We start from the raw sequence: 27,822 nt of genomic DNA, 5'->3' as shown, positions 1-27,822 counted from the left end.
ACTTACACTTCAGTAAAGATTCATAGTATTTGAGCAGCTCCTGGAGGCATTCCTCCTCCAGACCTGGCCGAGGGTTGGTGGGCATCATGACTTCTACTCCCCAGCAGCCTCCACGGGACTGCTTCTCTATGAGGACGGACCTAAAGCCCAGAGCATGCACTTTCCGGAGCTGCAGAAGACAAAGGGGTTTACAGAATTATAATTTCAATCAGGTGGCTGCTAATCATAAATACAATAGGAATGAGTTCAATTCAAATGGAATAAAGTTAAGAATGTGTGGGTTACCATTCGGAAAAGTGAGTCCAGGAACCTGGCAACGTTGTTTTAAAGGATGGTCGGTCTTGTCCACTCTATCAGTGTCTTGTCCATTGCCTTATTTTGTCATTTGCGTTTTTTCTCGAAAGGATGCACGGTTTTGCAGGTCTCACATATTTTAGAAGCATAATTTAACAATCTTTTGCAGTTGTCACACACCTTCGTTGAGCCATGACTTGGTTAAATTTGATAAAGAATGAACAAAGAAACAAACAGAAAGGCGTCAAGGAGAGCACATGGTTAGCACATTTGATTTGACAATAAACAGAAGTTGCAGTCAATATTACCTCTTGAACAGGGACCCTGAGTGTGGCTTATTACAATCAGCTAGATTGGGTGGGTTTTGATAATATGATATCCTTAAGCATAGCCTCCCCACTCCCTATTAATCCCATTCAAGGGGGAAAATTTTGAAATAACCTACTCAGCAGCAGAGCACACACATCAAGTACAGGTTGAAGGAATGGGGGATTAATGGAGATTTGATTTATTGTATTTAAACTTGTTTAACATTTTACTGTACTTTAAGGTGTGAAATTGATTAGCTACCAGTCAGAGAAATACACTGCACTGTCAGTAGACAAATTCCAATCCTCAAGCTAGATCGGCAATGGCAAAATGCAGTTTAATCCAAAACAGGATGTTTTATCACAAATAAATAATATTGAAAAAGAGAACAGCTTAAGCCCCCATGCAGTCTTTGTAATTCTATTTTTAAATCACCACTGTATGTCTAATAAATTACTGTGTTTATTTAATGAAAATTACACCAACATATACTGTATGTTTAACCATTTATGTCCCTGAGCCTCCTTTGGCCCATAAAATGCTCAGTCTGTTTGTGTGGGCGTTAGGAAACACATTTGAAGATACAGTATTTACATACACAGACATACACAGACCCACACAGACCCGCTTGGCTGATAGGATGGTCTAGAACCCACTCCCTTACCCAGATGAACAATTATTGGGCTATTATAATCAGATCATAATTTGGCCCACATGATGTTCCATCCTACCTGAACAGGCTTAAATTCCAGGCAATTTTCAAACAGCTCTTACACAAAACAGGCATCCTTTTTACAATTTCTGAGTTTTATTTCAACCTCATTGTGTGGAAATATAACAAAAAGCAGGAAAATCAAGTTTAACTTCACTGCCCCTTTAATACTGTAGTGAAATGGGAACTCGTTCTGAACAAAACTGAATTTAATCACACTGATTTTGTTTACAGTAAGTCAACAAAACGTCTTAAAGAAATCTGTCAACAACAAAAAAACACTTCCGGTAATCATTTAGAACATCATTATAACATAAAAGTTATAAAATCACGTTTCCCCTTCACAGACAGGGCCAGACAACAGAAACATATAACAATTATTCCAAGATGCATATCATGATAGATCTCAATTGCAATCTGTAGTGTTGATTGGTTGATATTAAACAAGAGCAACATTATAACATTTGAAGCTATGCATCATGTATGTGCATCCTTGTTTGTGTGTTTGCATCTCCTATGAAACTGGTTCACCATTCAAATTCAGTCAGGTCTTTGAGGAAGGTGGCAACTACATCGGTTTTCCTTTGCACAACTCTTCCAGTCCTGCGGCTCACCCCGGCTTCTGAATCAAGGTATGAAGAGCATTTGGTTCCTTCATTTGGGTTGATCCCTACTAGAAACCTAAACAGTCAACATGGAAGCGTTAGTCAATCCAGGCAATCAGGCATTGCTTTCACAACTCTTTCAATTCGGGTTGCAAAGCTATGGGTAATTTAGAAATCTAACGGAATCTTCAGTAATTTCAGTAATTAAGAGAAAATGTATGGCAATCTATTGTAACTTTGGTAATTTATACTTGAATAAAAATATATAGTATTCTTTTTTTTTTATATCTGTGTCCATATTGTACATGAGTTTCTAGTAGATATGGTTCAAGAGAAAAGAGCCTAATTAATGAAAAAAGCATCAACGATGTACTTTTTTACAACTGTCACCAGTTTGACGCCAAAACATTGACAACAAATACATACGGGGGGCGGCAGGTAGCCTAGTGGTTAGAGCGTTGGACTAGTAATCGAAAGGTTGTAAAATCTCATCCCTGAGCTGACAAGGTAAAAATCTGTCGTTCTGCCCCTGAACAAGGCATTTAAACCCACTGTTCTAAGGCCGTTATTGAAAATAAGAATTTGTTCATAACTGACTTGCCTAGTTAAATAAAGGTTAAAAAAATTACAAATTTAAAAAAAAATACTGACATAGTAAAATAAATAAGTGTGTAAAAATATATAAAGGCTACTTCATGCTGAAACCCTCATATGAAACACCAATGGTATTCACTAAGTTAATGGTTTATATTTAGGATGTTTTACAGCTTTGTTTTTCTGTTTTAAAATATTCTTCTTTAATTATTTATATTATTTAAATGTGATAAGGCCACACAGAGGGCCAGAGATAATTACAGACACCTGTGATAATCTGAGGTACCCAAAAGGGCCACTATATGTATTGTAATCGATTAAATAAAATCCTTGAAGATACCAAAAAGCTGGCAGTTTATTGGTAAACAAAAGCCTCCAGTAATATACCCTCCCTTTGCAACACTAGGCAAGTCTCAACACTGAGATGCGCAAAGATGAAATGTAACTGGAAGGCATGCAAGACAAATGTAAGTGCTGGATCAATAAATGTTCAATACTTGCCTCTGAATAAGCTCCAGTGTTGCTGAGGCTGTCTCCTGGTACTCTGTATTGAACACGTAGAAACATCCGAAGAGCACAGAGAGGGCAGCAGCAAAGTTGGACTGATTATCCAAAACACAGACCACTCTCCCCTCGATCGACACCATCCACTTAGATGAAGCCAGCAGGGAACTCCCTGAAGTACACAGTAATAATGAATGTGTTAAACAATATATATTTTTAATATAGGCCTACACAATATATTTCTGTTCCACCACAATTAAAGATTACAGTATTATACTATAATTCATCTTATTGTTCTATTCTTCTGTGCAGTATTAACATTATGAAGTTAAGTACCAGTATGTATTTCTGGTGGTTTATCTAGCCCCACCGTCGACATAATCTGATTTATGAATATGATCATCTCCAGTCCATACACAAAATGCTGTCATTACCAAGCATGATAAGTCTCGGAGTGGCCGGCAAATGCAACTGAGCCTCTACATCCATCTGGGTGTCATTCACCTACATTAAACACAAAAAGAAGAAGGTTGTTGAATCCTGATATGATCAATCATGTGTGTAAAAGCACAGTATAATGTATATAGTCCCAGTATAAAACAATCAGATTACGTTTTTTATTTGAATAAAATCACACACACTAACTTACATCAGCCAAAAGGAAGAGAGAGTCCTCTTTCTCTCTGAAGTGGGTCAGCACCAGAAGAATGGCAGCACAGGCTGTGAGGTTTCCACTGACGTCACCTTCAATGTCATTGAGGAGACTTTGGATGCCTCTCCTCCAGTTGGGTTTCTGACTTCGGAAGAAATTGACAATGGTCTTTCCTTTGCTCTGGAGAGCATCACTGAGACAGCGGTCGATCTCAACTCCAGTGAGCATGTGGAAGTGGGCGCAGAGCCATCTCTTGGTAAAAAGAAAAGGCCATTGTTCCTTGACGTCACCAATGCTTGGGGCTGGCCATGCATTTATCATGTGGCGTTGGTTAATGTACGTAAGCCTCATGAATTCATCCACGTCTCCCCTGTCCACACCTCTGGGGCTTGCACTGTTGAAAATGGTGGCCATAATCTGTCTCTTATTTTCCAGGGAGTCAGGAGTTTCTCCTTCTGGAAGGTCCTGTGGGTGCCAGTTTATGCACCCATAACTGTCCACTTTTGTTCTTGCTGTTTTGACTTGTCTGTTGCCGGTTTCCCCTTTTTTGCTCGTCTTGGGTCTGCGTATTCTATTTTCAGTGTTCCGGTTCACATGCTCCACTCTGGTCTTTATTTGGGTGAGCAAGGAGGAGTACCTTCTGCTAAGCAGTTCCCCTTCTTTTGACAGGTCTGCAAAGCTCTCTGGATATTCTGAAACTATAGCTTTGGCAATTTCTGAACATACTTTCTTGTTGGGGTTGAGGCAGTGTACACGCATTGCATCAACGGTGATCCTCACCATCAGCCGCCTATCTGCCGCCTCGACTCTTCGTCCCTCTGCAATGGCTCGCCTGAGGCTTTCAGGCGTCTGCTGCCAAGGGACATGAAAGTTGCTGATCCAATCCTCATCATAATCATCATCCTCCCTAAAAAGCAATACCAATTGCATGGGATAAATTGATGGTTGCTTGTGTGGCAAGTGTTCACAGTGCTATACAAAGCCAATATGTTATTATATGTTTATTTTTGCCTGAGCCAAGAGGATTTGGTACCTCCAATGAATCCTGGTAGAGAATAATTGACAATGATGATGGGAGGCTCTTGTAAAAAGTCAATTTTCTTTCAAATTTGACCATTCGTCATGTCCTCATTAGCAACAAAGTGGATCATTTTGTACTGGTCTTTCACCGTTGACAGTCCAAGAATAGGTGTCAGTCTCTTTGATAGGGATCTACTGACAGAAGCGTATCCTGCCTGTTGCATCGGAACCAAGACATCTGAGCTGAATTGGCTCAACATAGTGTCCATTTAGACCATACACCTTTTCCACTTATATTGTATGCAGATATTTCGTGACAATCAATGCTTTTTTAAATATCTATTAAAATATTTGAATAAAAATATCTGAGTGTCTCCCGACAGTGAAGCACGGTTGATTTTAACACAATTGTAATTTATCAGACGCTCTTATCCAGAGCGACTTAAAGGATCAATTAGGGTTAAGTCCCTTGTGCAAGGATACAGACACATTTTTCACCTAGTCAGCTCGAGGATTTGAACCAGTGACCTTTCGTTTACTGGCCCAACGCTCTTAACAGTAAATATGTTTTTATGTGAAGTACAGTAATGTTACAGTAATATAACAGCAAGCTTTATATTATGGAAGATTACAGTATTGTTTTCCCGCCTTGAAATAATGTCCTATACTGTAATTAGGGATGCACGATATATCGGTGAACATATCGGAATCGGACGATATTAGCTAAAAATGCCAACATGGTATCGGCCGATGTCTAGTTTAATGCTGATGTGCAAAACCGATGTCAAAGCTGACGTGGATAACTATATAACGTAATGACACCACGTAAAATTCTGCACTACGCATGCAACACAGCATTCCTAACCTAGCCCACAATGTCTGCTGTGTGTATCGGGCAGTCAACAAGTCGAGAAGTCCTTTCACAGAGTAAGAACATTTCTGCGAGACAACTCAAAGGCAAAATCTATTGACGCCAAGATAATTGAATTCAACGCCCCTGACAATCAACCGTTCTCTCTCGTGGGTGATGTTGGCTTTCGCCGACTGGTCGAGCACCAGTACACACGTTGCTCTACCAGAGTTACACAGTAATAGTGTCACTGGTATTATCTTCATGACATACTATGGAACGTCGTTTGGGTCTTTGCATGTCAAAAAATATATAAAAATAACACTATTTGACGTGTTAAATAAGCTTTTAATTTGACACGTCAAATAACAGTTATATTGTAGAATGTTGTGTGTTCTGAATTTGCACATGCAAGCCAAGCGCCACCACTACTATCAGTAGCACTGTCAAAGCTGTACAGAAAAAGTCTGCAAACAAGCAAACACCAGCCACGAACGATGTGTTTACAATAGCGCGTTGGTAATAAAGCATTATTTGTTCAACCATAACTTCTGGGGTAGCTAGGTACCTTTAGCTCGGTACCAAGCTAGCACCAATACAACCAGCCTGAAAACAATGACCAGTACAAATTGCAGTCATTTTCATTATTCTTAGAAATGATTTAAGAATACTTGTGAGTAAGTATTAGCTAGGTAGCCACTTCTTGTTCGCCTATTGAAATTGAACTTCAGTTCATGAAAATAAATAGCTAGCCAGCTACTTAACCCTGTTGCCCAAAGCTAACGTTATAAGCAGCCAGCTAGCTTCATCTGGCTAGTGACGTTCGACCGGACTGTGGACCCGGGTTATGTGTAGTGAAGCTAGCCACAATAACGATTAAGCACAATAGTGGAATTTGTTGTTTGCCTTCAAAATAAAAGTACATCTTTGAAAGTGATGCAGAAGGTGGAATCATGCCATATTTAGACTAAATAATGTCAAACAAGGTTGGAATGTGAATCAATGAGATGGGGTATCAGTCTACTCGGTGACACCCACAGAACAGAAATGTGAAAATGTTACGCAAATATTAGCATTGTAGCTCTTATCCTTGGACTGTGACTGTGTGAAAACACCTCCCCAGTCAACTATTGTGTGTATTGACATTCATATTGCACTGTACAGCCTTACCTAAGGATTGGGGATCAATGAAATGGGGTATCAGTCTACTCAATCAATACCCAATATAGTTTTCTACAACAACCTCCTCAGAGTTATCACACTCAAACATCCATGCAGTATTGTTTTTCCTAATGAATAGTGTTCATATAGACTGACAATAAATGTGGTTAAATTCACAGTTGTTTCAGAGTACCGCAATAAGAGCTATGACGCTAATGTTCTCTGGGTGTCACTGAGTAGACTGATACCCCATGTCATTGATCCACAATCTATAGGTAAGGCTGTACAGTGAAATAAGTATGCCCCCAATGCAATTCTAAAGTTTAATACATCTAGTGTGATTTCAACAGATTTGTCAAATTAACAAATTATTGTCTTCTGTTGATTTTATATAACATTCCAGCCTCGTTTAGCATGATCTATTCAATTATAATTATACTATTTGTATTAATTTGCATCACTGTTAATTATACTTTTATTTTGAAGGGTAACCGCAAAGTAGACTATTGTGGCTAATCCTTAGTTTGCAGCCATGAGCTAGCTAGCTTTTATGAACAGCACTGTAGGTGCGCGAGACAACTTTACCAGCATCATAGCATACGTATCAATGAATCGTTGTGACGTATGGAATACGAGTGATAGTTATTATACATTGATTACACTATGTAAAAAATGTTTGAACGCGTTAAATTATTATGTGACGTGCAGTCATGTTCAGGTCCTGATTGGTCAACAAGTTTATTTGACACTTCAAATAGTGTTATTTAACACACAAAGACCCAAATGGTGTTTCATAGTATGAGAAATCCTGGTTGAGAATGACACGACTGAACAAATAAACAACGAAACGGCATAGCAAGTAAGTGAAAGAAATAGGTTTTGATGTTTTACTGGTAATGGGACATGCGTAAATTCCAACAAAATCAGTTAAGAACCGTTTCTTATTTACAATGACGGCCTACCCCGAACGACGCTGGGCCAATTGTGCGCCGCCCTATGGACTCCCAATCACGGCCGGATGTAATACAGGCTGGATTCGAACCAAAGACTGTAGTGACGCCTCTTGCACTGAGATGCAGTGCCTTAGACCGCTGTGTCCACTACTAGAATGCTTAAAAGGCCGCAAAAAATTTCAATATTGGTATCGGGGCTTTTTTGGCAAGGAAAATATTGGATATCGGTCAAAAATGTCATATCGGTGCATCACTAATTGTAATGTAATCTACTGTGTTACACTGCAAAACACACTGAAGGTATTTTACTGTGGATTTGTGACAGTCTTTCACAGCACTGATAAAAATAATTGACAACCCAGAATCCAGGCCTGTCAAAACACTAAAATATGCTAAACATGTCAGAAATATTACATGCTCCATGTTTTCCAAGACAACTTAACTAAGTTGAATCACAATTTAAGTGTAATTGTGGACAGCCAGACTGTGTGGATGAAAGGTCATACCTGCATTTTGCCCTTTCCTTGTAAGCCCGCAACTTCTCAGGGTCAGCACGGATTCTCTCTCTGTACTGCCGCTGTGTCTCTGCGCTTGACAGCCTCCCTGATGTCAAGAGACAATAGAACCGTATTGTTATTGGCATGATCCTCTTAAACCTGAATTTAACTTGGAGTTTACCATGAACTGCATAGCAGACAGTTGTTTTTAAATCCATAAGACCCCTTACAACTTTACAATAACCCTCACTACTACACTATAAAAAAAACAACAACAAACAGAAAAGGACAGAGACAAGACACACAAGCATACTTTTCACACGCTCTATCGATGTCTCCTCAGACAGTTCTGAACGTCTATCGCCTGGACTCTGGCTACCAGCAACAGAAAACATTCCATCAGACTCTTTCCCCAAGACGTGCATCGGGCCTAAGCCCTCCTGTTGTTCCGCAATGCTCTCCTCACTCATCTCCCATTTGATGTAGAAGGACCCAGTGTCAGCAGGCTCCTCTTTTATCACTGGGCTGGTGACTGGAGTGGCTGATGGGGACTGGCCTCTGGTTCTCTCTGCTGAAAGCCCAGGAGTCCCTGCATTGAGACCTGGGATTGAAACAAATACATAATATCTAAAGCTGGGGTTGGTCTCAAACTGGCCAGGTTTGAGCATAGACATGTTCAAGTAGCCTTTACCAGCAGATCAGTTACCATGAACAAGAAGATGTCTCATCATAGGCGTTCCAATGCTAAATGGGGCAGTAACTAGTACACAATGATAATCTGCAGAACATGTACTGAGGCAAGTAGGGTAGTTAGCTACATGACCTCATGAGAAAACATGTTCTGTCATGTACCAGATTTGTCCCAGTATTGGCAATGTCATAACTTTAGCATATGGGGAATATCAACTATGAATGCAATCATCATATCATAGTGTCTATAATGATGTACACACTGACATTTATGCACCGGTGACCTGAGTGGGAATGTACAGTATTTTGAACTGCTGATAACCAAGCAATAAGGACAGAGCTACTCACTGGGGAAATCCATTCTCCAATTAGTTTCGCTTCCCACCTCGTTCTCATTGCACATCGGTTTCCCAAAATCTCTTCCTGATGAAAGTGCAGAAAATTCAAAAGATAGGCCTACTCGAAATGCTGTTAATTCCTCTTCAGCTTTTTTAAGCTTACATTTAAGCGTTTCATTTTCTTTGTCCCTCTCGGCCACCTTCCTTTCACATTCCAGTATTTTGGTACTGTTCATATTGTAAATAACATCCATGACAGTATTTACCGCTGTTCTGATAGCATTTTCCACTGCACGAGCGTTTTCTTCGTTTTGTAAACAGGAATTCATTGCTCTACTAGGGAGATAAAAAAAAATCACCCACACAGCCTAACGCTACCAAGTTTGCTAAGTTGGCCAAGTCACTGAGAGTGAAGCAGCAATACCAAAGATACTGATAACTAGCTAGCTAACCCTTTTGTCTGTGGCACTGTAACGTTACTAGCTAGCTCAGCTGGCTAAACAGCAGCCAACAACTTTACCGATGTGTGGGTCAGTTTGTAACACGTCAGTGACAATATTGTCAGAAAGCGAACTAAAGTGTGGTATTTCAAAGGCACTTTCATAAAATATTCGAAAAAAAAGAATTTGACATGTTTTAGAGAGCAACTGTATTAGAGCTAAATGTTTACCTGGCAGTTCACTTCCGCCGCGTTGAACGCTCGCGTCACGTGTCAAATGTGTGTGGTAGCTCAATCACAGCACCATCTAGTGGCAAATCAGTGAATAATCAAATAGCAATAGTTGTACAATTAACTAATTTATTGACATTTCTAAAAAAAAAATAACATACAACATTAACAAGCCCCAACCAATTTATTGAATAACTGGATTGTTAGAATATGATACCGAAATCATTCCCTCAACAAAGGAGATATCAACAATTATGATCCCCAAATCCCCATCTTTGTTCAGTAGCCTAAACTCATCTGTACAGGCCTAATCCCCCCCCTACCGAATTCTACCCTACTGCCTGCCCCTGCAGTGCCCCCTAGTCCACCCAGGTGTCTCTGTGTTCTGGGGGAGGTGGCAGGGCTGTGTGAGGTTCGTCTGGAGGGAGGACATTTTGCGGGCACGACATCGTCTGGATGCTTCTCTCCAGGCCTCTCTCTTCAATCTGCGGGTCTCTTCAGGTAAATCTGATATTGACACCTTCCTCTGCTGATTCCTGGGGAAAAAAGGAGTGAGTATGAACACAGATATTATAACAAATACACATTATCACAACGTTAAACATGTTGCATGCTCTGTTTTCAAATGTCTATGAAATTAACGTCTCCATGCAGGACAATGGAATTAAGATTAATTGTATTCACGTTAATGTCAATATTCTCCTCAAGACTGTATTGAAGGTGGACATCCAGACTGTGGTAGTGAAAGGTACTGTAATCTATTTACCTGCGTCGTTCCTTCTCCTTGTAGGCCCGGAACTTCTCAGGGTCAGCACGGACTCGCTCTCTGAACCTCCGCTGTGTCTCTGCGCTTGACAGCCTATCTGAGACAATAGAACCATTTTGTCGTTGGCATGATCCTGTTAAACCTGAATTAAAAACATATATGTATATAATTTCACATGCATACTTTTCAGATGCCTGGCTGGTCTCTCCCCATACTCATGTCCAGCCTGGCTACCAGCAACAGGGTGAGTTCCATCTCTTTGCATGGTTGGCGTTCCACCCCTCTGCTGGGCTTCGTACTCTTTTCCCAGGACGTGTGTCGGGCCTAGGCCTTCCCGTTGCTCCCCAATGCCCTCCTCACTCATCTCCCATTTAATGTAGAATGTCTCAATGTCAGAGGGCTCCTCTTTTATCACTGGTCTGGTGACTGGACTGGGTGATGGGGACTGGCCTCTGGTTCGCTCTGCTAAAAGCCCAGACTCTTCTGCAGAATGGGAGGAAGGGTTCTGGTGATGGGACATATAAATAGTTGATGCCCCAGTGGGAACAGTTGTGACTTTGCACGGGGAAAAAACCTGTGGAGGAGTACTTCCATCAAGACCTGTGATCAAAACAAAGATATTTGGACAAAAACAGGGGTTGGTAAGTGTATGTCAAAGAGTTAAATATTGGGATAAAATCAATCGGGACAATACTCACTGGGGAAATCTATTCTCCAATCAGCTCTGCTTGACACCTCGTTTTCATGGCAAATTGGTTTCCCTCTTTGCATTTCTGGTGAAAGTGTATAAGTGCTTGACCTGACTTGATGACATTCATTTCCAGAAAATTCAAAGGAGCCTCGCAATGCTGTGATCTCTCGTTCTGCTGTTTTAACTTTGCGTTTCAGCGTTTCGTTTTCTTTGTCCTTCTCGGCCAACTTACTTTGATATTCTTGTATTTTGGCACTGTTGATACTAGAAATAACACTCACAACAGTATGTATCGCTGTTCTAACTGCATGTTCGACTGCACGAGCGTCGTCTTCATTTTGCAAAAAGGAGAACGTTGCTCTACTATGGAAATAATTCATTTTTTTTTTCAACATGAAAGCCGGCCACTAAAGACTGTATGTGCACCCAGCAGTGCTATTGGACCGCTTCTAACGCAGGTGATGAGATAATAACAAATTGGTAAGAGAACGAACCGGCGGTATTTCAAAAGAACACGTTAATAGCAGATAAAATAAGACAACAGACCCAGTTCATGTTGATTATCTCCAAACAACATTCACTTCCGCATGTATTTTAAAGGTGGTGGCGAAGTCACAGCGTCGTCTAGTGGTAGCTAACTCAATACTGATTTTGTTTCAAGTTTCACGTTTTAATGTCACATGCGCAAGTACAGTGAAATACCTTTTTTGCAAACTCAAAACCCAACAATGCAATAATCAATAACAATGTATCACTAGAAAGGAACACACGAGAAATACTAATAAGAAATATGAAATACACCGTAAAGCAAGTAAGTAAGCATACTATATACAGGACATATTTAAAAAGTCAGATCCAATACTATACATGTGCAGGGATACTGCAGTGATGGAGGTAGACAGGTATAAGGGTAAGGGGACTAGGCAACGGGATATAAGATAGACAGAGTAGCAGCAGCTTGCATGTGAGTTGGCATGCGGGTGTGTAGAGTCAGTATAAATGTATGTGTGAGTGTTTGTGTGCGTGTGTGTTGGAGTGACAGTGTGTGTGAGTGTGGTGCCCTGTTAGTGTGCATAGACATGGCAAATATAGAAATAAAAGGGCCAACTTGGAGTAGCAGCTTTTCTCCACATGATGGTAGTATACAGCAAATAATATGGACATAAGGGAAGAAAGTTGCCCATTGCTCCAATGCTGTAGGTACCAGCCTTTGACGGACGGTCCATCATATATGCACAGGTGCATTATATCATCAAAATAAAGCCAGAAAGTTTTATGGGAATATCTTTACAAATTGATGTGGATATATGCATATAATGTGGTTTGCTGGCTCATAGCATTTCAGTTTATTGATATGCATGGAAATCTAAATCAATTGTTGTGAGCAGAAAGTATGGGATAGATTGGGGTGGAATTACAAGTCTAACAATAGACAACCAAAAATACAACATGACAAATGATAGCTTTGGACATTTCTTGATCATTAGAAGGATGGACCAATATGAGGTAAAGTCAGGTATGCTGTATACATATCCTGCTTAGGTCTTACTGTCTGACTGAAATAGAAAAGAAACATGGAGTCATCACAAGTGCAAACACAGTCACAGCATGTTCTTTTTTAGCCTTTTTGTGACCTGGGTGTTAGGAGAAGCGTTCTTTTCATTAGAAGTGGCTGAAATGACTCTCCCAGGTCTAGGGGTTTTAACGCTCTTGAGGCTGCTTCACCAAGTTGTTCTGTGACCCGGATACTAAAGCAAAGTGGTGGAGGTGTCTTATCGTGGGGGGTGGAGGACTTGTATGTTGAGAGTAGATGGAGGTGGTAGAGGGGAGATATGCAGTCTTGCAGCTGTGCGTGTGCTTGTGTGTCCGTGTGTTTGAATAAGGGGGGCAGAAAAGATTCAGAAGTGTTGGAGCAGAAAATCTCTCTCTCCCTCATCTTCTCTCACTCCTTTTCTCTTTCTCTCCCTCTGTCGCTGGGCCAGACGTAAAGCAACAGCAATTTGCACGATTTCACAGCTCACTGGGTCCCTAAAACTCTGACTGCCCTGCAATGACAGAGGGAGAGGAGGAGGAGAAGGGAGAGGAGGGAATGAGGAAGAGGGCAGAAATAAAGGGATGGAGAGGCAGGGTGGTGGCGAGGGTAAATAGAGGAGGATTAAGAAAAGCAAATGAAAAAAGAACAGAGAACATTGTATAGAGATGGAGGAAGATGTATTATAATATATACATATGTTTGGCTAAATGTGAGGGCAGGGCAAGATGTGTACTGTATTGTGACGGAAACAAGAATACATGCATGTGTAGCACTGATCCAACACTGAAACTGTCAAACCTTGATGAAGATATGGGGCTATTATATTCCCATCTGTAAGAGACTCCATCTTAGTTAAACAGTGTAAACAGTTTGGTATCTCAGGTCTATAAGGAAATACTTGGGACATTTCATAAAAATACTATGGACCTTTCTGGTAATATGTGTAAGAAATAATAAGAGCCATTTTGGATGCTAATCCCAGCATCTGATCCGGAGTCCTAATCCGGTCATCGCTCCATGCCCTCTTAGACAACAATAGGGTTCCCTTTGGGTGGTCATTACCCTGCCAAGTGTCTGTCCTTTGGAGCAGGGTCACCCTCGAGACCCCTCAAGGACCACCATCAACTTCTGAAGACCTGCACCGCACGAGGTTAGCGCGGTCACAGACACATTCTTGAACAGAGTCACAGACCGGTATATATACAGACCAACTTTTCCTTTCTTCATTTAACTTCATACAAATAGAGGTTGTCTTTGTCAGTGGCTCATGACCTTGGTCAGCTATTCTTAAACACCTTGCAGCAGGCATGCAGCGGAGGATTGAGACCAAGAGACTCATTTCCATCCTTAAGTCTTTCAGAACCCCAGACCGCGAGTCCAGTCGAGGGATAGTCGACACTCCGAACACCCTCTCTCGAGACTCGAGGGCAGGGAAAGCCGTTAAGAGGCTGAGCAAGAGAGAGAGAAAAGAGGGAGCCATTGAGATAAGAGGTGTCACCTGAATGCTTTGTCTTGAGAGAGTTAAGAGTGGGTTCAGGGGTGGTTCAGGACATCTGGGCAGGGTTTGAAGGGTCAGCCAAGGGACAGGAAACCCTCCTAATCCCCCAGCTGGGCCTGGAGGAGAGGATTTGGCCCCACTCGCCCCCCGGCCCCATTCCCAACACCCACAACAGTAGCTAATTGAGCCCCACTCTGATCACAGCACTCCCATGCTTTCACAGGCTTTTGGAGCGCAGCCTGGAAATCTGTGCTACTGTATCTGTTATGGTAGATTGATAACATCTATGTGCACAGCATATAGGAAGCCTGCGAATTTAATTCTAAGCACTTCACACAGATGTACAGATGGCTGCAAAGGCTTTGAATATGTTCTGCCTGCCTGTATGCATACAGTTAGACACTGTTGGCAGGCATGTTAATAATATTGATAACAAGATAGGCGGATGGATGGACTTAGAGTTCAATGAAGGAATAGAGGGCAGTAGTTTGTATACAAAGATGCACAAACATAGCTAAGGCAGGCTGGTACATAGTTAGAGGACACTGGTCTTGAGCTCGTGTTGTGTGGCCTCTCTCCTCTCAAATAACTGCCCCTCCCCCTACATGGCATTACCATACAGGCCGAGGGGTCAAGTGATGGTGCTGTCCTCCACCAGCCAACTGGAAAACTAAAGAGTTCAGAGGTCATGGATAAGCAGCCCAGTTGGCTGGATGGTCAGACAAATCAAATTTACATCATATTGTGTTCCCTCTTAAATCACGGTACATATGGAATTAGGTTGGAAGACTGCACATTTAATTTAGTTTATCCTGGTACTTGACCAAAATATTGATAAGAAATTACATTAGATCAATTGACAATGCTGAATTATGTTTTTAAAATTTTATTTAGTTTATCTGATAATATCATGCAAAATTATTTCAACTGGTTCTCATCAAATCAAATCAAATCAAATGTATTTATATAGCCCTTCGTGCATCAGCTGATATCTCAAAGTGCTGTACAGAAACCCAGCCTAAAACCCCAAACAGCAAGCAATGCAGGTGTAGAAGCAAGGTAGCTAGGAAAAACTCCATAGAAAGGCCCAAACCTAGGAAGAAACCTAGAGAGGAACCAGGCTATGTGGGGTGGCCAGTCCTCTTCTGGCTGTGCCGGGTGGAGATTATAACAGAACATGGCCAAGATGTTCAAATGTTCATAAATGACCAGCATGGTCAAATAATAATAATCACAGGCAGTTGAAACTGGAGCAGCAGTACGGCCAGGTGGACTGGGGACTGCAAGGAATCATCATTTCAGTTAGTCCTGAGGCATGGTCCTAGGGCTCAGGTCCTCCGAGAGAGAGAAAGAAAGAAAGAGAGAAAGAGATAATAAGAGAGAGCATACTTAAATTCACACAGGACACTGGGTAGGACAGGAGAAGTACTCCAGATATAACAAACTCACCCTAGCCCCAGACACAAACTACTGCAGCATAAATACTGGAGACTGAGACAGGTGGGGTCAGGAGACACTGTGGCCCCATCCGATGACACCTCCAGACAGGGCCAAACAGGAAGGATATAACCCCACCCACTTTGCCAAAGCACAGCCCCCACACCACTAGAGGCAAGGCCGAGTATAGCTCACAAAGATCTCCGACACGGCACAACCCAAAGGGGGGCGCCAACCCAGACAGGAAGATCACATCAGTGACTCAACCCACTCAAGTGACGCACCCCTCCTAGGGGCGGCATGAAAGAGCACCAGTAAGCCAGTGACTCAGCCCCTGTAATACGGTTAGAGGCAGAGAATCCCAGTGGAAAGAGGGGAACCGGCCAGGCAGAGACAGCAAGGGCGGTTCGTTGCTCCAGAGCCTTTCCGTTCACCTTCACACTCCTGGGCCAGACTACACTCAATCATATGACCCACTGAAGAGATGAGTCTTCAGTAAAGACTTAAAGGTTGGGGCCCGAGTTGCGTCTCTCCCATGGGTAGGCAGACCATTCCATAAACATGGAGCTCTATAGCAGAAAGCCCTGCCTCCAGCTGTTTGCTTGGAAATTCTAGGGACAATTAGGAGGCCCGCGTCTTGTGACCGTAGCGTACGTGTAGGTATGTATGGCTGCACCAAATCAGAGAGATAGGTAGGAGCAAGCCCATGTAATGCTTTCTAGGTTAGCAGTAAAACCTTGAAATCAGCCAGTGTAGGGAGGCTAGCACTGGAGTAATATGATCAAATTTTGGGGTTCTAGTCAGGATTCTAGCAGCCGTATTTAGCACTAACTGAAGTTTATTTAGTGCTTTATCCGGGTAGCCGGAAAGTAGAGCATTGCAGTAGTCTAACGTAGAAGTAGCAAAAGCATGGATACATTTTTCTGCATCATTTTTGGACAGAAAGTTTCATATTTTTGCAATGTTACGTAGATGGAAAAAAGCTGTCCTTGAAACAGTCTTGATATGTTCGTCAAAAGAGAGATCAGGGTCCAGAGCTTTATTTGAGACGACTGTAGAAACATTAAGATTAATTGTCAGATTCAACAGAAGATTTCTTTGTTTCTTGGGACCTAGAACAAGCATCTCTGTTTTGTCCGAGTTTAAAAGTAGAAAGTTTGCAGCCATCCACTTCCTTATGTCTGAAACACAGGCTTCTAGCGAGGGCAATTTTGGGGCTTCACCATGTTTCATTGAAATGTACAGCTGTGTGTCATCCGCATAGCAGTGAAAGTTAACATTATGTTTTCGAATGACATCCCCAAGAGGTAAAATATATAGTGAAAACAATAGTGGTCCTAAAACGGAGCCTTGAGGAACACCGAAATGTACAGTTGATTTGTCAGAGGACAAACCGTTCACAGAGACAAACTGATATCTTTCCGACAGATAAGATCTAAATCAGGCCAGAACGTGTCCGTGTAGACCAATTTGGGTTTCCAATCTCTCCAAAAGAATGTGGTGATCGATGGTATCAAAAACAGCACTGAGGTCTAGGAGCACAAGGACAGATGCAGAGCCTCGGTCTGATGCCATTGAAAGATTATTTACCATCTTCACAAGTGCAGTCTCAGTGCTATGATGGGGTCTAAAACCAGACTGAAGCATTTCGTATACAATGTTTGTCTTCAGGAAGGCAGTGAGTTGCTGCGCAACAGCCTTTTCTAAAAAATTTGATAGGAATGGAAGATTCGATATAGGCCGATAGTTTTTTATATTTTCTGGGTCAAGGTTTGGCTTTTTCAAGAGAGGCTTTATTACATGAAGCAATGTGTGTGCTTATACAGTGCATTCTGAAAATATTCAGACCCCTTCACTTTTTCACCTTTTCCACATTTCGTTACAGCCTTATTCTAAAATGGATTAATTTATGTTTCCCCTTCATCAATCTACACACAATACCCCATAATGACAAAGCGAAAACAGGTTTATTGGAGTCCACCTGTGGTAAATTCAATTGATTGATTTTTAAATATAAAAAAAATCACCTTTATTTAACCAGGTAGGCTAGTTGAGAACAAGTTCTCATTTACTACTGCGACCTGGCCAAGATAAAGCATAGCAGTGTGAACAGACAACACAGAGTTACACATGGAGTAAACAATTAACAAGTCAATAACACAGCAGAAAAAAAAGAGTCTATACATTGTTTGCAAAAGGCAAGAGGTGGTAGGCGAATAATTACAATTTAGCAGATTAACACTGGAATGATAAATGATCAGATGGTCATGTGCAGGTAGAGACACTGTTGTCCAAAAGAGCAGAAAAGTTAATAAATAAAAACAGTATGGGGATGAGGTAGGTACATTGGGTGGGCTATTTACCAATGGACTATGTACAGCTGCAGCGATCGGTTAGCTGCTCAGATAGCAGAGGTTTAAAGTTGATGAGGGAGATAAAAGTCTCCAACTTCAGCAATTTTTGCAATTCGTTCCAGTCACAGGCAGCAGAGAACTGGAAGGAAAGGCGGCCAAATGAGGTGTTGGCTTTAGGGATGATCAGTTAGATACACCTGCTGGAGCGCGTGCTACGGGTGGGTGTTGCCATCGTGACCAGTGAACTGAGATAAGGCGGAGCTTTACCTAGCATGGACTTGTAGATGACCTGGAGCCAGTGGGTCTGGTGACGAATATGTAGCGAGGGCCAGCCGACTAGAGCATACAGTTCGCAGTGGTGGGTGGTATAAGGTGCTTTAGTAACAAAACGGATGGCACTGTGATAAACTGCATCCAGTTTGCTGAGTAGGGTATTGGAAGCTATTTTGTAGATGACATCGCCGAAGTCGAGGATCGGTAGGATAGTCAGATTTACTAGGGTAAGTTTGGCGGCGTGAGTGAAGGGGGCTTTGTTGCGGAATAGAAAGCCGACTCTAGATTTGATTTTAGATTGGAGATGTTTGATATGAGTCTGGAAGGAGAGTTTACAGTCTAGCCAGACACCTAGGTACTTATGGATGTCCACATATTCTAGGTCGGAACCATCCAGGGTAGTGATGCTAGTCGGGCGTGCGTGTGCAGGCAGCGAACGGTTGAAAAGCATGCATTTGGTTTTACTAGCGTTTAAGAGCAGTTGGAGGCCACGGAAACAGTGTTGTATGGCATTGAAGCTCGTTTGGAGGTTAGATAGCACAGTGTCCAAGGAAGGGCCAGAAGTATACAGAATGGTGTCGTCTGCGTAGAGGTGGATCAGGGAATCGCCCGCAGCAAGAGCAACATCATTGATATATACAGAGAAAAGAGTCGGCCCGAGAATTGAACCCTGTGGTACCCCCATAGAGACTGCCAGAGGACCGGACAACATGCCCTCCGATTTGACACATTGAACTCTGTCTGCAAAGTAGTTGGTGAACCAGGCAAGGCAGTCATTAGAAAAACCGAAAGGCACATACCGGTCTACATAACGACCCACAGTTGACAATGCATGTCAGAGCAAAAACCAAGCCATGAGGTCGAAGTCATTGCCCGTAAGAGCTCCTAGACAGGATTGTGTTGAGACACAGATCTGGAGAAGGGTACCAAAAAATAAATCTGCAGAAGGTCCCCATACACAGTTTCGTCCATCATTCTTAAATGGAAGAAGTTTAGAACCACCAATCTGGCCTTTATGGTAGAGTGTCCAGACGGAAGCCACTCTTCAGTAAAAGGCACATGACAGCCCGCTTGGAATTTGCCAAATGGCATCTAAAGGACTCTCAGACCATGAGAAACAAGATTGTCTGGTCTGATGAATCCAAGATTGAACTATTTGTCCTGAATGGCAAGCGTCACGTTTAGAGGAAACCAGGCACCGCTCATCACCTGGCTAATAACATCCCTACGGCGAAGCATAGCGGTGGTGGCAGCATCATGCTGTGGGGATATTTTTCAGCAGAAGAACTGGGACACTAGTCAGGATCAAGACAAAGATGAACAGAGCAAAGTACAGAGAGGTCCTTGATGAAAACCTGCTCCAGAAACTGATATTTCAGTTTTTTTTTTCTAAAAACCTGTTTTTGCTTTATCATTATGGGGTAGATTGATGAGGAGAAAAAAATAATTGAATCTATTTTAGAATGAGGCTGTAACGTAACACAATTGTTGGTCAGGTCATGTCATAGTTCTTTGTCCCTGCTCTTTTGAACAGTGCTGAATAGACTGTTGAACAGCCATCACTAGCCGTCTACCGGGTGATGCACACTCACTCACACAAAACACACACACACAAGCTATCACACACACACACACACACACACATCATACTCACAAACACATGCACATGCACATACACACATATACACACTCATACACACACAGCCAACGCTGCTGTCCCATGTTAGAGACATTGAACCACTGGTCACTTCCCGTTTCACACTGTGTATTTAAATACTCTATCCCCAATGTAGCTCATCATAATATTTCTACTACTGTACATTGTATTTTAGTTACACTGATTATACACACAATATATGTATTTACAGAATACACTGTATTCTTGACAGAGCTTACTCTAATATATCCCCTGCTATACATATATTCTATTTGGGTTGTTAATCATATGTCCCAGATTTCTTGATTTCTTGTCCTTTTTTGTATTTTATTTCCTTACATTTTAATTGTTTGACATTTTACTGCATTGTTAGGCACTTGTAACCAATAAACTTTGAATCGATTTTTCTTTGAATAAGTTATTCAGTCCGTTTCATGTACAGAGGACAAGCTAAAAGTGAAGGGGATCGGGTCCAGTATTCCACCACCACCCACAGGGAGATGTGCATTACATGCTACATTGGTGTTGGCACCTCTCATCTGAACTCACTATCTCTGTAATTTCCTTTTTATCCCTTCCATGACTTTGACCTTCTCTGCGCTGCGAGCATTTGGTAAGCAGTGATTTATCTGCCAAATAAATGTGTTGGCTCCATTGAAATGTGTTTAAGGTGGGGGTCATTCTCCAGGCCAAAGATGGCAGCTAATAAATCCAAGTTGGGGTGAGGGGCGAGAGGAGAGATAGATGGACCAGAAGATAAAAGGGGGGAGTTTTACAACTCTGTGAAAAATGGGGAGGGCATTCTAAGGAGATATAGATTGTTTTATAGAGGCTTGAATGCTAAATGTCTCGGTACAGTGCAGAATGGGAGACCTCACCTTGAGTGAGATCCAGCCATAAGATGGAACATCATTCATGTTGACAGTTTGAGCTTGAGCCAGCAGGTTAGAGGGCTCATCTAAAGAGTAAAGGACGGTGTACCTCCCTCCCAGCTCTTTGGGTTTAGAATGCTTTAGTTACATCACCTGCCTGAAAAATGACTGGCCTCATTCACATTATTACCCACAAACACTTCTCTACACCTAGCCTGTATCACTGGCGTTATACATTACTTTGATAATCTGACTCTTTTAATGAGCATTTATGACAGTGTATATGATTTTATGAAGAAGGTGAAGGTTCAAATCTAGTTTGAATACTGTACTACTATCCCATATACACTCTTAGAAAAAAAGGTGCTACCGAGAACCTAAAAGGGTTCTTCTGCTGTCCCCATAGGAGAACTCTTTGAATAACATTTTAGTTCCAGGTAGAATGTTGTTATGGGAAATCAACAAAAAACAATTAGTTAATTTGACAAATCTGTTGAAATCACACTATATGTTTTATACTTTAGAATTGCATTGGGGGCATACTTATTTCACTGTACAGCCTTACCTATAGATTGTGGATCAATGACATGGGGTATCGGTCTACTCAGTGACACCCAGAGAACATTAGCTCTTATTGTGGGACTCTGAAACAACTGAGAATTAAGCCACATTTATTGTCAACCTATGTGTATTGAACACTATTCCCGAGGAAAAACAATACTGCGTGGATGTTTTGGAGTCTAACTCTAAGGAGGACGTTGGGAGAAAAAAATATTGGGTATTGAGTAGACTGATACCCCATTTCGTTGATCCCAAATCCTTAGATAAAGCTGTGCAGTGCAATATGAATGTCGAAACACAATAAGCTGACTAGGGAGGTGATTTCACACAGTCACAGTCCCGTGATAAGAGCTACAACGCTAATATTTGCGTAAACTCTTCACATTTGTGTTCTGTGGGTGTCACCGAGTAGACTGATACCCCATTTCATTGCTTCACATTCCAACTATGTGTAACAGTATATAGTCTGATTCCACCAATTATAACCTTCTGCATCACTTTCAAAGAGGTACTTTTATTTTGAAGGCAAACCGCAAATTCCACTATTGTGCCTAATCCTTACTGTGGCTAGCTTCACAACACATAACCCGGTCCGGTCGAGCCTCACTAGCCAGATGAAGCTAGCTGGCTTTGGGCAACAGGGTTAAGTAGCTGGCTAGCTATTTATTTTCATGAACTGAAGTTCAATTTCAATAGGCGAACAACAAGTGGCTACCTAGCTAATACTTACTCACAAGGATTCCTAAATCATTGCTAAGAATAATGAAAATAACTGCAGTTTCTACAGGTCATTGTTTTCAGGCTGGTTGTATTGGTGCTAGCTAGGTACCAAGCTAAAGGTAGCTAGCTACCCCAGAAGTTGCGGTCGAACAAATAATGCTTTATTACCAACGCGCTATTGTAAACACATCGTTCGTGGCCGGTGTTTGCTTGTTTACAGACTTTTTTGTACAGCTTTGACAGTGCTACTGATAGTAGTGGTGGCGCTTGGCTTGCATGTGCAAATTCAGAACACACAACATTCTACAATAAGAACTGTTATTTGACGCGTCAAATCAAAAGCTTATTTAACACGTTAAATAGTGTTATTTGATGTATCTTTTTTGACATGCAAAGACCCAAACTGCGTTCCATATTATGTTGTGAAGCTAATAGCAGTGACGTTATTACTGTGTAACTCTGGTAGGGAAACGTGTGTACCGGTGCTCGGCGAAAGCCAATATCACCCACGACAGAGAACGGTTGATTGTCAAGGGCAATGAATTCCATTATCTTGGCGTTCATGGATTTGACCGTTTGAGTTGTCTCACTGACATTTTCTTACTCTTTCAAATGACTGCTTGACTTGTTGACTGCTCGATACACACAGCAGACATTGTGGGCTAGGTTAGGAATGCTGTGTTGCATGTGTAGCGCAAAATATTACACGTCAGCTTTAACATCGGTTTTGCACATCAGTGTTAAACTAGACACCAGGTCGATACCGACGTTGGCATTTTTAGCTAATATCGTCCGATTCCGATATGTTCACCGATATATTGTGCATCCCTAGTATATACATACGAAGTTGGTTAAACAGTATATTCTTAGTAGAAAGAGGAGGAAGGGAAGTGCTACTAAGGTACACAATAGTACATTTTGGTAGATAGAAGGTGCTCTTTGGTAAAAGGGGTAAACTGGTCATCAAAAAGAAAAGAGGACCAAGGCACTCTTCATGTAATTGATTTAAATGCCTTTATTAGTTTGGCATGTTCAATAGAAACAAAGTTTTTAAAAACCAACGCGTTTTTGAAAACCAACGCATTTTTAAAAACCAACGCATTTTTAAAAACCAACGCGTTTCAGCTGCATGGCCTTCATCAGGGAGTACAAAAACAGGAATACAATGTCCTCTTTTTAACAGCTTTTCAATTAGCCCTAATTGGAAGAGGGCGTTGTTACACAATTGATTGGACAACACCTAGTAAGCAATACTATACACATTGACGTTACTAGGTGTGTCCAATCAATTGTGTAACCACTCCCTCATCCAATTAGGGCTAATTGAAAAGCTGTTAAAAAGAGGACATTGCGTTCCTTTTTTTGTACTCTGTGACGGGACTGTACTCTTACCAATGCCAAGTCGCTCACCCACCTTGTATGAAATGGTGGGCTGGACCTCATTTTACATGCGCGGACAGCTACATTTGTATGTGTTCATCTACAAAATGTTTCTGGGTAAACTCCCCCTCTATATTTGTACCCTGCTCTCCTATCAGATGCTTTCTGCTAGGTGGTTGATACTGAAAGTCCCCAGGGCCGTTACAGAGTTAGGCAAGTCTGCCTTTTCCTATTGTGCACTGGAGGAATGGAACAGTCTGCAAAATACACTTCACCTATATGTACTAGCGCCCCTTAGTGAGTTTAAAACTCTGTGTAAATGTTTCCTGTAGGCCGGATCATCTCTTAATGAATGTGCTGTTCGTATTGCATGTTTTAAATGTTGTAATGTTGTATTGACTGCTGCTGCTTTCTTGGCTAGATCTCCCTTGCAAAGCTGTGACTCGGTGGGTATATTCCTGGTTAAAGAAAGATGAAATAAAACAAGATGGTGCTACATATCCCAAAAACATCGAACAAGAAACATCACACATTCTGCAATCTTAAACTAAACCAAGGCCAATACAGCACATGACTGTACAAGCAACTTGTTGGCGAGTGTTGCTCAGGTTCAGTCTATCCATGATTGCCCTTTTGTTTACCTTAATTCACCACCAGCAGTTTCGCCACAAATGAGGTGGCCAGCGCTGGTACCAGGGGTCGTTTGGTTGGTTCACGCTGCTCTGAATTGCGTCACCGTGGGAGGAGAGGGGAGTGCAAGTGGCCAGAACCCCGAGCAGATGTCAGCAGCTCACCATTAATGAGGCCTAATCACTAATTAGGGAGGGGTGGCTAATGAAGGTTACTACTGAGAGGGAGCCAGGGAGCAGCCTGGAAAAGGGAGGATAGGACAGTCACTAGCGTCTTATCAAAACAGGGCTGTTATGGAAGGTTCACGGTAAACCGTAGACATATCCAAGCTAAATGTGCTCCATTGTTGTCCTTGGACCAGATGCGGTGTCTGTGAACGTTTGAGTTCTGAACTGTACACGGCCGTCGACCGGGGGTCAAGCACACGCTTGTTTGTCTTGGAATGGGAATAACTTTGTACTGGGGATTGCATTTGCTCGTGAAGGCAGCACAATGAGGAAATCAAAAGCGGTAGTAGCAGATGGAGACAGAGATGGATGGAGGGTCCTAAGAGGCAGATGTTTATGGGCCATTATTTACAAGCTCTTTAATCTGGGCTATTTCCCCGCCCTTGGCAATGGACAGGTCTATGGGTCACGCTAGCTGAACCCTTCCACTCCTGGTCATCCATCTCCCACTGGCTATGAGATACAGAGGGATGAAGGGATAGAGAGAGGGAGGGAAAGAGGGGGGAGAGAGAGGACTAGTGGAGGGAGGGAGAGAGGGGAGATTGATAGAGAGACATGGAGCCACTCCACTGAAAAGCTGTCACAGCCATTATTCATTCATCTTTCTGTCATTCTTTCACTCTTTTTCTCCCTCTGCATACATTCAATTAGTGGAGCCCTTACAGTGCTGTTGCAATGCCAACAGCACTCCTCTGGCCCAACTCTCGCCTAATTTTCCCATCTGCAAGATGAATATTAGCCGAATTGCTGTCAATATTGATTTGAGCTAAGGTTAAAAGTTTTGAAGACCTTGGCTTGAATATGAGTTGCCTAGCAACCGGCCCGTTGACTGTGGTCCCGGCCTACCCAGACAGCTTAAGCCTGGACCTTGATTTCCTCTCCCATTTGTGATTAAATGCAGCCCCTTCCGCCTGACACGGTGACCTTAACCCCGGACCTCCCTGCTCCAGGGTCACTTAACCTTAAACCCAATTACAAGATAAGGTTACTTAAGTGTAACCCATGCCTTGCTTCACTCAGTTAATAGGACAGTCAGGAAAATGGGCCAGCGCAGCTGATTCGCTTCTAGCTAATTCGCTGGTTTGACATAGGTCGGGTGGCTTCCATAAAGAACGGGCAGCTTCGATTTCTCATGCAAAATGAGACTCAGCAATACAATATTGAGGTGGACTAAACAGCAGCGCTAGCAAACCTGGTATTCAGATAGGGCGGTTTCATCACTTCAGACACCTCTGCTGAGCCTTGTCTTCTGTGTTGCATATCAAGTAGGAACTGTCTTGTAGACATAGAGCTATGCTCTACGAAACAAATATATTATCTATTGTCAGTCCAACATTGTTCTAACAGAGCCAGTTTGCTTTGCTATGATGCTTGGGACCCGTTATGGATGAATTAACTAGTCATTCTTTTGTTCTGCCATCCACCCCTCCAATCTGGCTCTACTCCTGTTGGAACCTGGCCAATGGGCTGGTTTAACAAGCTGTGCTACATCCATAGCAGACCAGAGGGAGGGAGATCAAAGTCTACAACTGACGAGCTAGCATTAGCAGCTAATCCTGCTAGCTTGCTAGTTTTAATGCTGCTACTGGTGTTGCTGCTACAATGTACAAATGTGACACAAATGTATTCAAAGACTAGAATAATTCAAATATATGAATATGGACTGCAACTGTCAAACACTACAACTGCCAAGCTAGCAATACATCATTACAGTGTGCTAGTTCGAGTGCCGCTACTGCTTGTTAATGTATCATTATGGGCTGCGTTACTGTTAATGGTGTTACACTTTGTATTATTCTCCTGATCAATTTAAGATAGACTTAAGCTAAGACTTAATAGTATGCTCCTAGCACCATGTATTTTATGCACTTGCCGTCATAGCAAAATATCTTCAAACTCCAGTTCAAATACAAATAGCCATGTATATGAAACAATGATCTTTGACCACAATGAGCAATGCGACAAGGGAATGACAATAATGTGAGCACATCGGCATTCGTAATGGCAACGACTGGCATATGTTCAGCCACTGACTGTAGAGGACACACTGTATTATAGTGGTCTGGTTTAGCCTATGTGGGCTTTGGGCTTGTTTTTCCCTGGGTTGTTGTGTCACAGTGGTCCTGAACTCTCTGGAACTGCCCACAGATCAACACATGGTTAACCTCATCAACACATCGCCTTTTTTTGATCAACTCCCAAATAGGTCACACATTTTACCCATAGTGAAAGACAAAGGGTTTCTGATTAAATTTTGCAACCATGTTTGCCGACATATGGTTTTAACCAGATCACAGCATGTCAGGTCATACACACGTACTGTACAACCTCATCACAATCTCCCTCGTGAAATAAACACTTTCAAATGGCAGACCACAATGTACCATAACACAAATGATGTTCAATTGGATAAAATCTCAACTACAACCACTTTACTTTGGGTATAGTTAAACGGTAAACAGTCAAAAACATTTACACACAGACAAGCATGCACTTAAACACTTAGCCAAACGCACAGCGTATATCTCCCTCGATCGAGCATGCATAGAGGGAACAATAAGGCCGTTGTGTTGGCTACGGCAGTAAAAATAACACTCATTTTTAATACACTCCTTTGGAGAGAGTGCTGGCTGATTGCTTAACGCAGTCAAAAAAGAGGTGGAGAAAGGAGAGGGAGAATGAGAATGAGAAAAACAGAGAGGGGGGGGGGCGAGCAAGCGAGAGAGTGCCCTGGTAGCGGCTTGCTGACCGCCAGTTGAACCTGTCACTGAACTGAGGATGAACCCTCAACTTGAGTAGCATCCGTCACGGATCTCCCTGGGAGCTACAAGCGAGGGCAGCCACCGCTGGGACACACACACATTGGTACGTCATACACGCATAATCCTCATTCATCCGGTACTGGGTGTGCAAACATATGCACAGACACATCCCCATTCATGCACGCGTGCGCACGCACACACACAGCAATGTAATAATGACACACTCACATGCACACTTTCGATCCCTGACACACAGGTCGACCCTGTGTGCCATTTTCACAGGCACATGCCCTCTGGCCCGCAGAGGTGTGCGTGTACAAGTAGACATGCAAAAGCATCACGCACAGCGTTTGTGTGTCACACACACACGCAAGCACGCACATACACTTGTGCACGCTAACAACAGCTAACACTTTACCAGACACATTCGCGGCAGCTAGCCCTTTAACCATCCCACTGTGACACGCCCATGGGGACATGGCAGAATGCACCGCGGGGTCATGGACAGGTCAGCACAGAGCATACCAACCCTGTCCCGGTTTGGCATTCATCTCCAAATGTCAGGGGAGGGGAAAGAGAGAGATGGAGACCGAGAGAGATGCACAGGAAAA

At 42.3% G+C, this 27,822-nt stretch overlaps 2 protein-coding genes across 4 annotated transcripts; both read right to left on the bottom strand.

Moving 5' to 3' along the window:
- Nucleotides 1–1,392: 1,392 nt before the first annotated feature.
- Nucleotides 1,393–9,913, bottom strand: LOC118367465 (uncharacterized). 2 transcript variants are annotated; one of them, XM_035750971.2, is made up of 8 exons: nt 9,850–9,913; nt 9,190–9,264; nt 8,465–8,752; nt 8,161–8,257; nt 3,668–4,577; nt 3,453–3,522; nt 3,016–3,190; nt 1,393–1,996 (listed from the first exon to the last, which is right to left on the bottom strand). In XM_035750971.2, the coding sequence occupies exons 2-8, from the start codon at nt 9,242–9,244 to the stop codon at nt 1,843–1,845; spliced, it is 1,749 nt and encodes a 582-aa protein (XP_035606864.1). In that variant the 5' UTR covers nt 9,245–9,264; nt 9,850–9,913; the 3' UTR covers nt 1,393–1,842. The 2 variants fall into 2 exon arrangements, with proteins under 2 accessions (XP_035606864.1, XP_035606863.1); XM_035750970.2 differs by having other exon boundaries at nt 9,190–9,877.
- Nucleotides 9,914–9,961: 48 nt separating this feature from the next.
- LOC118367466 (uncharacterized) lies at nt 9,962–11,920 on the bottom strand. Of its 2 annotated transcripts, none has more exons than XM_035750973.2 (4): nt 11,314–11,920; nt 10,799–11,215; nt 10,616–10,708; nt 9,962–10,385 (listed from the first exon to the last, which is right to left on the bottom strand). In XM_035750973.2, exons 1-4 carry the CDS (start codon nt 11,699–11,701, stop codon nt 10,330–10,332), a joined length of 954 nt encoding a protein of 317 aa, XP_035606866.1. In that variant the 5' UTR covers nt 11,702–11,920; the 3' UTR covers nt 9,962–10,329. The 2 variants fall into 2 exon arrangements, with proteins under 2 accessions (XP_035606866.1, XP_035606865.1); XM_035750972.2 differs by having other exon boundaries at nt 10,616–10,712; nt 11,314–11,918.
- Between the last annotated feature and the right edge of the window lie 15,902 nt (nt 11,921–27,822).

Source organism: Oncorhynchus keta, chromosome 34, assembly GCF_023373465.1.
Source record: "Oncorhynchus keta strain PuntledgeMale-10-30-2019 chromosome 34, Oket_V2, whole genome shotgun sequence".
Taxonomy (NCBI): domain Eukaryota; kingdom Metazoa; phylum Chordata; class Actinopteri; order Salmoniformes; family Salmonidae; genus Oncorhynchus; species Oncorhynchus keta.
The sequence above is the reverse complement of the archived record's forward strand: the minus strand, read 5'-3'. Positions and strand labels throughout refer to the sequence as shown.